General features: G+C 41.9%; 2 protein-coding genes across 6 annotated transcripts in view; one reads left to right on the top strand and one right to left on the bottom strand.

Moving 5' to 3' along the window:
- The window catches only part of Il36b (interleukin 36, beta), a 101,826-nt gene that overhangs the window by 62,844 nt on the left and 23,018 nt on the right, over positions 1–15,964 (top strand). Inside the window, exon 1 of one of the 2 annotated variants that reach the window (XM_087652903.1) lies at positions 2,907–3,164. The exons of the other annotated variant lie outside the window; for it this stretch is intronic. The gene's annotated coding sequence lies outside the window, so the exon portion shown is untranslated. Of the gene's footprint in view, positions 1–2,906; positions 3,165–15,964 lie in introns of those variants that run through there. 2 annotated transcript variants of the gene reach the window in all.
- On the bottom strand, positions 1,769–6,823 carry Il36rn (interleukin 36 receptor antagonist). 4 transcript variants are annotated; one of them, NM_001107814.2, is made up of 6 exons: positions 6,633–6,823; positions 6,380–6,507; positions 6,223–6,275; positions 4,067–4,152; positions 2,870–2,997; positions 1,769–2,664 (listed from the first exon to the last, which is right to left on the bottom strand). In NM_001107814.2, the coding sequence occupies exons 3-6, from the start codon at positions 6,252–6,254 to the stop codon at positions 2,440–2,442; spliced, it is 471 nt and encodes a 156-aa protein (NP_001101284.1). In that variant the 5' UTR covers positions 6,255–6,275; positions 6,380–6,507; positions 6,633–6,823; the 3' UTR covers positions 1,769–2,439. The 4 variants fall into 4 exon arrangements, with proteins under 4 accessions (NP_001101284.1, XP_087508632.1, NP_001421095.1 ...); XM_087652506.1 differs by lacking the exon at positions 6,633–6,823 and adding an exon at positions 6,339–6,363 and having other exon boundaries at positions 6,431–6,534; NM_001434166.1 differs by lacking the exon at positions 6,380–6,507.

The following is a 15,964-nucleotide window of genomic DNA, read 5'->3' as shown; positions in this document are numbered from 1 at the left end:
GATGCAGCATTGGTCGAAGAGGAATTGGACATTATAGGAGCAGCTAACAGTTGACGAGCGAAGCATGACCTGCATTAAATAGGCTCTTTGGGTTAGTGAAAGGCTGGTGTTGATTCTGAGAAGGAAAATGGAAGGAGTGGAGACATAAAGTTTTGATCACAATAAAGTAACTGCGTATGCTTCTCTTTCTTTGAATATTATTTATTGCAGCTTATCAACTTTCTGCAGAATCTAAAAGCAACATGTTTAGTTCATGGGGTTTCTGTGGGGAAACCTTTGCCTTGGAGCAGCTGGGTGGGGGCAGTGCTGCTTCAGTTTCTTATGAGGCTGCAATCAAGACAGCATCTGGCTTGCAATGGCTGCAGGGCAGGCCATGCTCCTGAGCTCATACATTCAGCTGTTGTCCATGGGTGACTAGCTTCCCTCATATGCTCTCTCTAAGGGGTTGCTTATAGCATAGAAACTGGCTTGCCCCAGTGTGAAGAGAAAGACCAGGCCCTCCAAAGCCATTAAAGTGTCTTTCAGAACCACTCTCTGTAGTAGCCTGCTGGCACCTCTGCCATATTTCACTAGCCCAGAGGTAATATGGCAGAGCATCAGAGGGAGTAGACTTGAGGAAGTAGAGACCACTACCAGCTCCATTCAGTCCCTCCAGCTGCTAGCACCAATGACTTCACACTTAGTAACTTAGAGCAGTGGCAGTGTATTCTGTGCAGGGGACCAGAAGGTTGAGACTAAGGTGTCAGCAAGGCAGCGCTCTCTCAGATGCCCTAGAAAGGAACCTTTCCTCCCCACCCCCTTTCTCCCCCAGAGGATTTTTAATTTTTTTTTTTTGCATTTCAAATGTTATCCCCTTTCCTGGTTTCCCATCCGTAAATCCTCTATCCCCTCCTCCTTCTATGAGGGTGTTCTTCCACCCATCCACCCACCCCTTCTGGCCTCCCCACCCTGACATTCCTCTATACTGGGTGTCGAGTCTTGTCAGGACCAAGGGCTTCTCCTTCCATTGGTGCCCAGCAAGGCCATCTTCTGTTTCACATGCAGCTGGAGCCAGGGGTCTCTCCATCTGTACTCTCTGGATTCTCTCCTCTTTCTTGCTGCTGGTGGTTTGCACAGTCCGTGGCCCTCTGGCTGTGGCAGCCAAGTCACTTCAACCTTTGCCTCTGTCTCATGTGGGCCTTTCCCCTCTGCCCCTTCTGTGTCTACATTATTTTCAAAAGACATCAGTCCAGCACTTTACGTTTAAGATCATAGTAGATTTGGGAGGGACATAAATTTGAGGAGGAAACTTTCAAACCAGCACAGTAGCCCTCTAGGAAGTTAGCTGTGATTCCTTGGAATTCCAGGAGTTTGTCACCATCCCAGGTTAAAGCACAGGATAGTCTTTCCCCTTTCCTTTCCTTCCCTTCCTTCTTTTCCCTCCCTCCACTCCTTTCTTCTTTCCTTTATTTCTTCTGTAAATACCTTACCCAGGAGATTCTAGCACGAACCCATCACATTCTTCCTAGCTTTTCTAGGGTCTGCCCCTTGCTCCCTGCTCCTTGCCACTTAGAGTAGCCGAGCTCAGTTTGGATTTCACTCAGCAGATGGTGAGGATGACCAGAAACTTTGTCTGTTTCACTTCCCTCTATATTGATTCCTTTTTTATTATTATACAAACGACCCACCTCCATAAGGGAAAAGGTAATAGACACAGATAAAAGGAAAAGTCACCTGTCTTGCTCTCACTTGGACATGGCTACAATTGATGTAAACACTCCAGACCACCTTTAAAATGTATAATATAGATAAGTATATTTTAATTAAGATGAAATTACAAGATGAGTTATTTAGTAGCAATCTCTCCCCACCTATTGTTCACAAGCTTCTTCTTATGTGAGTGGAGACAAGAATCATGAATTTTTATTGTACCTCTGGTTTCAAACCAGGACAGTGTGCCTGGCCACCTTCTGTCCTCTATCCTGACATCATCCTCTCAGTCCAAGGCCAGAAAATGAAGGCAAGGATGAGACAGGCAGCAGATGTCAGCAGCAAGATCAAGGGAAAGGGCCCAGCCAGTCAGAAAAGTCTTGGTGCCCCCTTGTTCTCCTGGACAGATGGGGATGGCAGGACTTCTGAGGTACTGTGTCAGATCTTACTATGCATGAATAATTCCCACCTCTCCCTCACCCAAGACTATTTTTATGTTGCTCTGTGTTGGTCCTTTGTGGTTTCTGTTGGATTCCATACCAGAGGCAGTACCATCTAATTGGAAAGAATCTACACATTGGGCTCCAAATACCAGAAGATTTGCCAGCACTGGGACACAGGAGAAGAGAGTGCCTATGTGCCTTAGAAGTCAGAAGCAGTAGTCCTGTGAGGAAGGAGAGGAGTAAGTTACCCAATATGGGGCTCCTCTACGACCACCTCTGCTTAGGGAGTTTGGGGAACCACACAGCCCTAGTCACACTGTTGAAAGTAGAAGTCTGTGATGGGAGCATCCCAGGCGGGGTCCTCAGAGATCTGAGTGAGCCTGACGGGTTGGTCAGCTTCGGGTGAGGTACAGAGAAACCAGCCTGGGTAGGCAGCAGACTCGAAGCTAGAGGTAAGACCCAGATCGCGCCGGTAGAAGGTGAAGCTCTTTGATTCCTTGGTCCCGAGGTAGAGCTCCATAATGTTCACTGGCTGTAGAAAAGGGGCATGAAGGATGAGACACAGGAGTGGGCAAGTGGCGGAGACGGGGCGGTGCTAAACTGGGCAAGGAAAAAGGTCCTTAGAGTAGACCTTTTGGTGCCTTCAGCAGCATCCAAAGGAACTTAGCCTGAGTGGCAGCCTGGGTGTTCTCTGCGTCTCCCAGCTCAGGCCCGGAAGATGCCGCCGTAAGACTCACCTCAAGTTTCAGAATTGGCTCTTTCTCTGTCCCACAGGACAGGCACTGGCTTCCTCCTTGAACACCCAGGATTACAGGGGACAGACTGGCATCCAGTGCCCGATTTGGGACAACGCTGATCTCCTCACCTAGAGGAAAAAGGCAAGAGGCAGGAGCTTGGGTGTCCTGTCCACTCTCTCTGAGTAGGGGCTCAAGGGAAGTAGAGCCAGAGTGAGGCATCCTCCGTCCCCACACATGGATAAGGCTAATATCCTGCCACCTGGCCCAGATAAGACATCGCAGCACAGGAACACAGGTACACTATTCTACTCAATCTCTCTTTTATAAGGCCAAATTGGAGAAATTCTCCAAATTCCGCCCCCTCCCCCAGCTCCCAGGCCTCTTTTCTGCTTCTTGTATTGTCCTGTTAGAGTTCTATAGCCTCTGTGGGATTTCTGTGAACAGAACAGGATTTCAGTCTTCACTACATATCACACATGCACACACATTACATTGATACATGCATATGTACATAGATACAATTACACATATGTATGTACCCCCATAAATAGTACATAATAAAAATATGTACACATTTATAGGCACACACAAGACAATGTTTATATGCATATTGTATGCACACATATGCTTACACACATATTTATATGCATGAGCTTATGCATGCGTTCACTTATAGATAAACCTTCATGTAGTGTTCTCATATACACATATGTACACACAATGCAACAAAGGGTATGTTCAGCTTTTATATCTCCTAAGGATGCCCAAGTAAACACGTATGTATTGTTGTAGGCCTGCCAAAGTCAGAGGGCACCATAAGTAAGCAGGAGGCCAGAGGGTGGTCCCACTGTCCAGATCTCATGTCTGTGGGCTCTCTGGGGAGCACATGGAAGAGCAGAGCTCACTTAAGTGGGAATGAAGATCTATTTTCGTCTTCTGCCAAGTATTGGCTCCTGTGGAGGCAGAATATTCAAAAGCCTATGATAGAATCACAGGCCATTTGTCCTGGAAAATACTCCACCTCTACACAGATGCTTTACCAAGGTTTCCACTTTGTTTAAAGCCTGTTTTATGACTCCCTATCTGACTTGGTAATCCTGTGGTTTGTAGACCTGCCACTGGTTTACAGAATCATTTAAGGGCTTCTAAACACATACCCCAAGAGAGTACAGAGACCTAGGACTCATAGATACCAACCTTTAATTACCTTCCCCGCATGCAATCCTCCAGCCAGCAGCTGGTTATTGTGCAGATACAGTACCTTCAAGGCTGAATCCTTCATTCTGAAACACCAGGAAGAAACAAGCCTCCATAAAGGATAGAGATGGATGTCTTACCTTGCCTTGGCTCCAGAAGGATCCCCCAAATTCAGGCACTTTGTCTCGCTCTATTTCCACAGTTACATAGTCATGCAACTTTCAGGCCTAGCTCTGCAAGATGACTGACTCTCTCTCCCTTCTTCTCATCTGTACCTGAAGTCTGTTACTTCCCCACATTAAATCTTTTACATATGCTCTGTTGGGCCCCTGTGGGTTGGAGCCTTAGACTCTTCAAAGCCAGGACCACTTCTCTATCTTCATTGATTCCCCTGATTCACAGGCTTCTTATCCTAAACCTGTCTTACGACCTGAAAGTTGTTTGGACATGTTTAACCCCTGCGGGAATCTCTATGAGCAGAAGAGGGTCTTACCTGCGCTAACTCTTACTGGGAAGGTTTGGATATGAGTTGGAACAAACAAAATTCCTTTTTGCTCTGAGTGTGACTCTCTTCATTGCTAAACCATAGCAGAGGGTTAAATAACAACCAGGCCTCTTCCTGATTAAAATCTGATGCTCACCTTTTTGTTTTGTTTTTGAGACAGGATCTCATTGTGTAGTCCTGACTGGCCTGAAACTCCTTCTATAGACCAGGTTGGCCTCATACTCATAGTTCTGCTGACTCTACCTCTCATTTCTAATCCGACTGAACATTTCACAGCATGTTTGAGTCCATATGGCCATATATTTTATCCTGGGGACTTTCTTTTAAGTTTTATTTTTCAAAGTTACTTCTCAGCTGATTTTCTGAGATTCTGTAAGATGAAAATTTTATTCTACAATAGACCTCTGCAGTGTAAAATTGTCTTGATGTCTAGCCGAACATTTTTTGCATCTGTATGTGTACGGTGTGCATATGTGTCTTCATGTTCACATATGTGTTGGTGTATGTGTATGCATGCCCACAAGTTTGAGTATGTACATGGAGGCTGCAACCCCACGTTGGGTGTCTTTCTTAACCCTGCACCACTTTATTTGCTAAGGCAGGGACTCTTGTTGAACCTGGATCTTTCCAATTAGACTAGTCTAGTCAGCTTGCCCCAGGGATGTCCTGTCTCTCCATTCAGGTGCTAAGATTAGAGGTTGGCCTCAGACACACACTAGACTTTTATGTGGATTCTGAAGATATACATTCTGGAAGTCACATTTTCCCAACATGAATGTCTTTCTGCTTCTGTGGAGCCATCTTCCCAGCCAAACATGATGAGGAGGTTTCATTCCACACCCTCATTCTTAGAGCACTTTTACACAAACCATCTCATGGGGCTGAGCCTCAGAGCACACACTTCAGGAGATTCTCCAACACTTTGTTAGCATAAGAATTGGTTCTAGGACCCCTGCAGAAACTAAAACCCACAGGTGCTAAGGCCATTAGATCAAATGGCTGTAGTATTTGCCTCTAACTGATATCTATCCTCCTGAATACACTAACCATTTCTATATAACTGTAATGTATTATTTATGGGAAGAGTAACTGGGAGGTCTGTATATGCGCACCACAGATGCAATTTTTCCTAATATTTTCAATCAGTTTGCTGAATCTGTGATTGTAGAAACCACAGATACAGAGGGCTGACAAGTTATAAACTGAGTCCAGTGAGAGTAAGGAGCATTGTCATCTGCTGCTATAAAATCTGTAGTAAGATGCTGAGCTCAGTGCATCCCACGGAGGGACTGTTACTCCCATCTCCAGCAAGGATCATGGAGAAATTAGTACAGTGTCTGGACTGATGCTAATTCATCATCATGGAGGCAATAGTGGAGCTCTCTAAGGGACACTGACTCTGCTCACCAAAGATGACAGGCTGCAGCGCTAAACTAGTTACTTGTCCCATCCCCCATTCCACACTCTTAGAATCAGGAACCTGTGAGGATCCTGCTTAGTTTTTCCCAGTCTGAAGAAGGTCAAAAGAATTCCAAAAAATATCCTATCTTCCTAGCTACCTGTGATAGCCCAGATGAGAGAACAGTCCTTCTTGTCTACTTGAAAGTCACTTTTCTGAGGACACCACCAAATCAGATGACCAAATACTCACCGGAAGCATAGTGCCCCACTCAGAACCATCATGAGCTCCACGATATGTAGACCCTATTTTGAAACAAACAGCAGGAAATTTTAGGCAAAGGCAAATCTGGAAAATCTGAGGGAGGCTTGAGTAGAAAGCATGCTCCAGAGTCTGTCAGTTTGTGAACAGCCTGTGTGAAGGAGGAGATTCTGGATCTGGAAGTTAGGAAAGACCCCACAAAGCATCCATCAGATCTCCCCTTTCTCCAGATAGGAGCCTGTGGATGACTGCTTGCTTCTCCAAGATGCCGTGGTCCTTTAAGTACATGAAATACACTAATGATCCAGGGAGGAGCCTGAAACTCACTAGGGAGGAGCAGGTTTTCCCAGAATGGTTTCACACCATCCCAAACTTCCAAAAGCACCTGCTGTCGTTCTCACCTATCTCTCAATGAAGGAAGCTTCAACAGTCAGCCTTCTTCCAAAGATTCAGAAGGACTTTCTCTGGCCTTTCCAATTCTCCAGGTACACTCAGCTACTTCAGAAAGTAGATCCAGAAAGTCAGAGCAACCTTCTTTCTTCTCTCTCTTTCTCTTTCCCTTCCTTCAGTCCCTTCTTCCTGCCTTTGCCAGACCTATGGAGCTGTTGGAGGCGGAGATCTGCTTAGGAATGTTTAGGCAACAGTTGTAGAAAAACCAGAAAATCCAGACAAGCAATAAAGAAAAATATGCATGCTGACTTGCCTTTGGATGCATTACAGAAAGTGCCAATACCTTTTCCTTTGAACACATTTAACCACAGGCAACTTTCCATTCAGCAACACTACAGAAAGTATACTTTTTTAACCCACATCTTTAGCAGAATATCTTCCTATACCAAACATGATAATAACATGTAAGTGTACATAGCTCTAGTCTTCTACTCATCCACTTATCTTATTGATCCTTCCTGAAGCTGGGCTTGTTTGCTTGTTTGCTTTTGCTATAGAATACTATGTGTGACAAACTGCCACAATTATATACTTTGCCTGTCTTAAATACTTGGTTAGTAAAACAATATGTAATTATATAAAATAACTGATATGTTTTTAATACCTCTATAAACTAACAGAATTAAAGGTAAGCATCAGTGCATAACAAAAATGTTCAAGTTTTGATTCTTCCTGCAAACTATTGGTTGTTACTGTGGCAAATGTCTTTCAGGAAAGTAAATTGAATGTAGAAGCTGCCTTACATAAAATTGTTAGATGGACTACTATTTGACTAAGTAGAAACAACACTATAATATTTGCAAAAACAAAACAGTTTTAGGAAGAAGCAGCCTATAGGCAAAATAAAGTTTAAGCAAGATTGTTCCTATCTGTCAGAGAAGTCAATATTGTTTCATTAAAAAAAGCCAGACTGTAGGATAGCAACCCCATCCCTCACTTGATGTCCTGTTTTTCTGCTAAAGGTGGGTTCAATAAGCTCCCTTTCCCCATAGTAGGGCATTTCATCTAGGGTCCTGAGAGTCCCTCACTTCCCAGGTCTCTGGTACATTCCTCCCAACCTCCTTCTTCCCGAGGTCACCTGTTTCTATTCTTTCTGCTGGCCCTCAGGGCTTCAGTCCTTTTCCCTCACTCAATACCAGATCATGTTCCCCTTTCCCTCCCACCCCCATCCCCTTTGCCTCCCAAGTGGAACTGAGGCATCCTCACCTAGACCCTTTAGCTTGTTGACCTTGTTGAGTTCTGTGGACTGTATCTTAGGTAGTCTGTACTTTTTTTGTTTTTTTTTTTTTTGTTTGGCTAATATCCACTTATTAGTGAGAACATACTGTGCATGTCCTTTTGGGTCTGAGTTATCTCACCCAGGATGATATTTTCTAGTTCCATCCACTTGCCTGCAAAATCCAGGATGTCCTTGTTCTTAATAGCTTGGTAGTATTCCATTGTGTAAATGAACCACATTTTCTGTATCCATTCTTCTGTCTTGGGACATCTGGGTTGTTTCCAGCTTCTGGCTATCACAAATAAGGCTGCTATGAACATAGTAGAACATGTATCCCTGTGGCATGGTGGGGCATCTTTTGGGTATATTCCCAAGACTAGTATTTCTGGGTCTTTAGGTGGGTTTATTTCCAATTTTGTGAGGAACCTCCAAATTGATTTCCTGTGTGGTTGTACCAGTTTGCAATACTACCAGAAATGGAAAAGTGTTCCTCTTTCTCTACATCTTCGCCAACGTGTGTTTTTACCTGAGGTTTTGATCTTAGCCATTCTGACTGGTGTGAAGTGGAATCTCAGGGTCATTTTGATTTGCATTTCTCTGATCACTAAGGACTTTGAACATTTCTTTAGGTGCTTCTCAGCCATTCGAGATTCCTCTGTTGTGAATTCTCCATTTAGTTCTATACTCCACTTTTTGATTGGGCTGTTTGGTTTTTTGGTGGTTAGCTTCTTGAGTTCTTTATATATTTTATATATTATCCTTCTATCAGATGTGAGGTTAGTGAAGATTATTTTCCCTATCTGTAGGATGCCAATTTGTCTTATTGACTATGTCCTTTGCTTTACAGAAGCTTTCCAGTTTCATGAGATTCCATTTATCAATTCTTGATCTTAGACCATGAGCCATTGGAGTTGTGTTTAGAAAATTTCCCCCTATGTCAATGAGTTCAGGTTCTTTCCCACTTTCTCTTCTATGAAATTCAGTGTATCTGGTTTTATTTGGAGGACCAAGATCCATTTGGACTTGAGCTTTGTGCATGGTGAAAAATACAGGACAATTTTTATTTTTATACATACAGACAGCCAGTTAGACCAGCTCCATTTATTGAAGATGCTTTCTATTTTTCCACTGGATGGTTTTAGTTCCTTTGTCAAAGATCAAGTGACCATAAGTATGTGCATTCATTTCTGGGTCTTCAATTCTATTCCATTGATCTACTTGCCTGTCTCTGTACCAATACCACATAGCTTTTTTTTTTTTTAACACTATTGCTCTGTAATATAGCTGAAAGTTAGGGATGGTGAATCTCCCAGAAGTTCTTTTATTGTTGAAGATAGTTTTCACTATCTTGGGTTTTTTGTTATTCCAAATTAATTTGCAAATTGCTCTTTCTAACTCTATGAAGAATTGACTTCAGATTTTGATGGGGATTGCATTGAATCTGTAGATTGCCTTTGGTAGGTTGGCCATTTTTACTAGTTAATTCTGCCAATTCATGAGCATGGGAGATCTCTCCATTTTCTGAGATCTTCTTTGGTTTCTTTTTTGAGAGATTTGAAGTTCTTTTTTTTTTTTTTTTTTTTTTTTTTTTTTTTTTTTTTGAGGCTTCTCTTTACTTTTATCCATATATTCAAGTGCAATCCATTGCCTAACACACAGAAAATCACAAGGGACACAGCAGAGACTGTGGTTCACAAATCCCAGCTTGGTTTGGTTTTGTTGCTAGCTAAACCCAAATGGTCTCTGTCTGACTTGATTATAGAGTCCACAAGCTGGTTACCATGTTTCAGACATTCATCTGGTGCATAACTGCGATCCTAGTTCTCCAGAGTCTGAAACACATGGATCTTGAGCTGAAGGCCAATGTTGGCCATACAACAAAACCAAAGTAAAGTAAAATAAATAGCAGTGTTGTTCTGGGGTAGTAACTGTTCAGATGCATTGACAGAGAATAATTCCAGTGAACTCTAAAGAAATTTCATCTAACACAGTCAGATAGGTCGACTCTGGAAGATGGTGGTGTCTACATTCTTGTCTTCTCAGTATCATAAAATGAAAGCATAGCTCTTCTGGTGTGGGAATTTCTGGAGACTGAGCCTGATTTTCTCAATTAGTTTTTATACATGTTTGCTAGTAGATAAAGTCTCTGATAAGGAGAACAATCCCTCCCACTTATGGTAGAGCTTAGGGTAGGGACATTAGGAACATCTACTCCCCAGAGATGGCTTGTTAGGGATGTTTTGTTTTAAATTCTAGAAATTATTCCAAGACAATTGCAAATATGTCTAAGAGAATTTAGTTACTTTGACATTAAAATGAAAACCAGTCCATATGACCTCTCACACAAAGAATTTGTTTCAGCCTTCATTCAGTAAAAAGCATACCAAATCCAGGTAGCAGTGGCTTCTCCCTCTTATCCCAGCACTGGAGAGGCAGAGGCCATACAGAGTGAGTTCCAGGACAGCCAGGGACTACACAGAGAAACTATGTTTGTAGGGAGCCGTATTGGACTTGGGCCTGGCCGCTTTGTAGCTCAAGGTGGCTACGTGACTCTGGGGTGTATGGCCACAGATGCTCACCCCTAAGATGGCTGCTGTAAGATTATGAGATTGTTGGACAAAAGCCTCTTCCAGCAAGATTCCAGGAGCAATCACAGGATGTTTCACCCTGAGCAAACACCGGATGTCCCTGAGCAGATACCTGAGAAGGGCTCAACCTTTTCAAAGAATATGTCCCTGGAAGACTGTTGCCTCTTTGTTTAAGGAGGATATCTTGCAGTTTAGTGATTCACCTTATATCCTTGGGCAGTTCTCAGTACTCCCCCACCCTAAGCTTCAGTTCCTGCTTCAATTCCTGCTTCAGAGCTTTAAATGCTGTACATTTCTCTCAATAAATGAGACCTTGACACCAGAACCTTGCTTGGTCTCCTTCTTTACTCCCCCCCCCCTTAGCCCTCAGGTAGCGCCTCTTCGGGACCCTGAATAACTGGACCTGCTGGACGGGTCACATGTTTAAAAAACAAACAAACAAACAAACAAACATGATTTTCTGTGTTGTCCTAGTTCTACTGAAGCATTAAAATAATAGCAAGATAGTCATTCTTTTAAGGTTCCCAGTCACATTTTATGTGATTTTATTTAGAGTGATTTCTAGAGGATTATTCTATAATAACTCTTTGAGTAGTCACTTAGCATAAATCAAAGTGTAGGGAAATATTTCTAGTAACATTGAGCCCTCTTCCTGATTAAGTTTTTAAATTACCACTTTTCTAAACCCTCCTCTCAATTACAATTACAATGAGAGAAGACCATCTTTAGTGTTAGGAATATATAATAAATCACAGGAAGACAGAAGACTAACCTGCTCCATTTTGCCCCATCTTTGCATTGTCTTGGGTTTCTGCTCTCCGAGATTTTGCTCTGTTCTCTCTTCTGCTCCTGCTCTAAAGGCCTTTCCAATTAATGAATGCAATGTTATATAAATTCAGCTCATTCTGTTCATCCTCCCTAGATGGTTTTCTCCTAGGCTTCCACCATCTCTTCTCACAGATCCCAAGCCAAAACACAGAAGTCACCATCAACTGTCTTTCTTCCTCTGCAATAAGGTTATCACAAATCCTTTCAAGGACCTTCTTGATTAGCCTTTTACTTCCCTTCTACTATGGCTCCCTCCATTCTGATTCTCATTTTTATCATTTGGACCTCTGTAGACAAAAGGACCTCTTATTAGGTATCCAGCATTTTTGGATCTCTTCAAAAGAAAGAGAATGAACATTCTGATCTTGCTTTAAATTTTTCCAATGGTGCCTTACCTTAGTGGAGATGAAACTAAAACCTTGTAGAGTATATATCTGTGACAATTTGATCTCTAATTGGTAGAATTTGGTTTGTTTGTTTGTTTGTTTTAACTTTATAGGTGTATATTCTTGGACAATTCTTATGTGTCTTCCCTCAAGCACTACAGTCTAAAGTCTTTCCTCCTTTAACATGTTCTTAGTTTTTAATGTCTCTATCTTCTTTTTCCATGTGGACAAGTTCCTTGATATACACCTCAACGTTACCTTCTCCAAGAAAGCTTTTAACATTCCTGCTCCCCTGGCTCTGCGATCTTCTGTCTCAGTATTTAATTATAATAGGTCATTAACATTATGTACTTGGAGTACTTACATGTCTCCCTCTTTATGCCATATTGTGACTTTCCCAAAGATAAGTTACCATCGGTAACTGCTTTGTGTTCTTAGTATATAGCACTGAGCCACACATGCAACGTTTCCTCATTAAACAAAGATTAGGGAACACCAGTAGTCCTCCTTGTGGTTTCTAAAAACATTCTGCTTGATGGGATATTGTTTCTTTCTGCAGTCATTGCTCTCTTCCCATTTGCCTATGTGTCTGAGCCACCTTATACCCAGATCCTCTTATAATTCTTTTTTTTTTTTATTTTTTTTTTTTTTATTTTTTTATTTTTTTTTTTTTATTAACTTGAGTATTTCTTATATACATTTCGAGTGTTATTCCCTTTCCCAGTTTCCGGGCAAACATCCCCCTCCCCCCTCCCCTTCCTTATGGGTGTTCCCCTCCCAACCCTCCCCCCATTGCCGCCCTCCCCCCATAGACTAGTTCACTGTGGGTTCAGTCTTAGCAGGACCCAGGGCTTCCCCTTCCACTGGTGCTCTTACTAGGATATTCATTGCTACCTATGGGGTCAGAGTCCAGGGTCAGTCCATGTATAGTCTTTAGGTAGTGGCTTAGTCCCTGGAAGCTCTGGTTGCTTGGCATTGTTGTACTTTTGGGGTCTCGAGCCCCTTCAAGCTCTTCCAGTTCTTTCTCTGATTCCTTCAATAGGGGACCTATTCTCAGTTCAGTGGTTTGCTGCTGGCATTCGCCTCTATATTTGCTGTATTCTGGCTGTGTCTCTCAGGAGCTATCTACATCCGGCTCCTGTCGGTCTGCACTTCTTTGCTTCATCCATCTTGTCTAATTGGGTGGCTGTATATGTATGGGCCACATGTGGGGCAGGCTCTGAATGGGTGTTCCTTCAGTCTCTGTTTTAATCTTTGCCTCTCCCTTCCCTGCCAAGGGTATTCTTTTTCCTCATTTAAAGAAGGAGTGAAGCATTCACATTTTGATCATCCGTCTTGAGTTTCGTTTGTTCTAGGGATCTAGGGTAATTCAAGCATTTGGGCTAATAGCCACTTATCAATGAGTGCATACCATGTATGTCTTTCTGTGATTGGGTTAGCTCACTCAGGATGATATTTTCCAGTTCCAACCATTTGCCTACGAATTTCATAAACTCGTTGTTTTTGATAGCTGAGTAATATTCCATTGTGTAGATGTACCACATTTTCTGTATCCATTCCTCTGTTGAAGGGCATCTGGGTTCTTTCCAGCTTCTGGCTATTATAAATAAGGCTGCAATGAACATAGTGGAGCACGTGTCTCTTTTATATGTTGAGGCATCTTTTGGGTATATGCCCAAGAGAGGTATAGCTGGATCCTCAGGCAGTTCAATGTCCAATTTTCTGAGGAACCTCCAGACTGATTTCCAGAATGGTTTTACCAGTCTGCAATCCCACCAACAATGGAGGAGTGTTCCTCTTTCTCCACATCCTCGCCAGCATCTGCTGTCACCTGAGTTTTTGATCTTAGCCAATCGCACTGGTGTGAGGTGAAATCTCAGGGTTGTTTTGATTTGCATTTCCCTTATGACTAAAGATGTTGAACATTTCTTTAGGTGTTTCTCAGCCATTCGGCATTCCTCAGCTGTGAATTCTTTGTTTAGCTCTGAACCCCATTTTTTAATAGGGTTATTTGTTTCCCTGCGGTCTAACTTCTTGAGTTCTTTGTATATTTTGGAAATAAGGCCTCTATCTGTTGTAGGATTGGTAAAGATCTTTTCCCAATCTGTTGGTTGCCGTTTTGTCCTAACCACAGTGTCCTTTGCCTTACAGAAGCTTTGCAGTTTTATGAGATCCCATTTGTCGATTCTTGATCTTAGAGCATAAGCCATTGGTGTTTTGTTCAGGAAATTTTTTCCAGTGCCCATGTGTTCCAGATGCTTCCCTAGTTTTTCTTCTATTAGTTTGAGTGTGTCTGGTTTGATGTGGAGGTCCTTGATCCACTTGGACTTAAGCTTTGTACAGGGTGATAAGCATGGATCGATCTGCATTCTTCTACATGTTGCCCTCCAGTTGAACCAGCACCATTTGCTGAAAATGCTATCTTTTTTCCATTGGATGGTTTTGGCTCCTTTGTCAAAAATCAAGTGACCATAGGTGTGTGGGTTCATTTCTGGGTCTTCAATTCTATTCCATTGGTCTATCTGTCTGTCTCTGTACCAATACCATGCAGTTTTTATCACTATTGCTCTGTAATACTGCTTGAGTTCAGGGATAGTGATTCCCCCTGAAGTCCTTTTATTGTTGAGGATTGCTTTAGCTATCCTGGGTTTTTTGTTATTCCAGATGAATTTGCAAATTGTTCTGTCTAACTCTTTGAAGAATTGGATTGGTATTTTGATGGGGATTGCATTGAATCTGTAGATTGCTTTTGGTAAAATGGCCATTTTTACCATATTAATCCTGCCAATCCATGAGCATGGGAGATCTTTCCATCTTCTGAGGTCTTCTTCAATTTCTTTCCTCAGTGTCTTGAAGTTCTTATTGTACAGATCTTTTACTTGCTTGGTTAAAGTCACACCGAGGTATTTTATATTATTTGGGTCTATTATGAATGGTGTCGTTTCCCTAATTTCTTTCTCGGCTTGTTTCTCTTTTGTATAGAGGAAGGCAACTGATTTATTTGAGTTAATTTTATACCCAGCCACTTTGCTGAAGTTGTTTATCAGCTTTAGTAGTTCTCTGGTGGAACTTTTGGGATCACTTAAATATACTATCATGTCATCTGCAAATAGTGATATTTTGACCTCTTCTTTTCCGATCTGTATCCCTTTGATCTCCTTTTGTTGTCTGATTGCTCTGGCTAGAACTTCAAGAACTATATTGAATAAGTAGGGAGAGAGTGGGCAGCCTTGTCTAGTCCCTGATTTTAGTGGGATTGCTTCAAGTTTCTCTCCATTTAGTTTAATGTTAGCAACTGGTTTGCTGTATATGGCTTTTACTATGTTTAGGTATGGGCCTTGAATTCCTATTCTTTCCAGGACTTTTATCATGAAGGGGTGTTGAATTTTGTCAAATGCTTTCTCAGCATCTAATGAAATGATCATGTGGTTCTGTTCTTTCAGTTTGTTTATATAATGGATCACGTTGATGGTTTTCCGTATATTAAACCATCCCTGCATGCCTGGGATGAAGCCTACTTGATCATGGTGGATGATTGTTTTGATGTGCTCTTGAATTCGGTTTGCCAGAATTTTATTGAGTATTTTTGCGTCGATATTCATAAGGGAAATTGGTCTGAAGTTCTCTTTCTTTGTTGTGTCTTTGTGTGGTTTAGGTATAAGAGTAATTGTGGCTTCGTAGAAGGAATTCGGTAGGGCTCCATCTGTTTCAATTTTGTGGAATAGTTTGGATAATATTGGTATGAGGTCTTCTATGAAGGTTTGATAGAATTCTGCACTAAACCCGTCTGGACCTGGGCTCTTTTTGGTTGGGAGACCTTTAATGACTGCTTCTATTTCCTTAGGAGTTATGGGGTTGTTTAACTGGTTTATCTGTTCCTGATTTAACTTCGATACCTGGTATCTGTCTAGGAAATTGTCCATTTCCTGAAGATTTTCAAATTTTGTTGAATATAGGTTTTTATAGTAAGATCTGATGATTTTTTGAATTTCCTCCGAATCTGTAGTTATGTCTCCCTTTTCATTTCTGATTTTGTTAATTTGGACACACTCTCTGTGTCCTCTCGTTAGTCTGGCTAAGGGTTTATCTATCTTGTTGATTTTCTCAAAGAACCAACTTTTGGTTCTGTTGATTCTTTCTATGGTCCTTTTTGTTTCTACTTGGTTGATTTCAGCTCTGAGTTTGATTATTTCCTGCCTTCTACTCCTCCTGGGTGTATTTGCTTCTTTTTGTTCTAGAGCTTTTAGGTGTGCTGTCAAGCT

The sequence above is a fragment of the Rattus norvegicus genome, chromosome 3 (assembly GCF_021556685.1).
Source record: "Rattus norvegicus strain SHRSP/BbbUtx chromosome 3, alternate assembly SHRSP_T2T, whole genome shotgun sequence".
In the NCBI taxonomy this organism is placed as follows: domain Eukaryota; kingdom Metazoa; phylum Chordata; class Mammalia; order Rodentia; family Muridae; genus Rattus; species Rattus norvegicus.
The sequence above is the reverse complement of the archived record's forward strand: the minus strand, read 5'-3'. Positions and strand labels throughout refer to the sequence as shown.

What these genes read in the sequence shown, in the direction of transcription:
- Il36rn (XM_087652506.1), bottom strand. Translation starts at nt 6,519, where the DNA reads ATGTACTTAAAGGACCACGGCATCTTGGAGAAGCAAGCAGTCATCCAC. An exon ending in GGAGATCTGATGGATGCTTT is followed by an intron (nt 6,364 to 6,430) that starts GTGGGGTCTTTC and finishes ACAAACTGACAG; the next exon opens with ACTCTGGAGCATGCTTTCTA. An exon ending in AGCCAATTCTGAAACTTGAG is followed by an intron (nt 2,665 to 2,869) that starts GTGAGTCTTACG and finishes CCTTTTCTACAG; the next exon opens with CCAGTGAACATTATGGAGCT.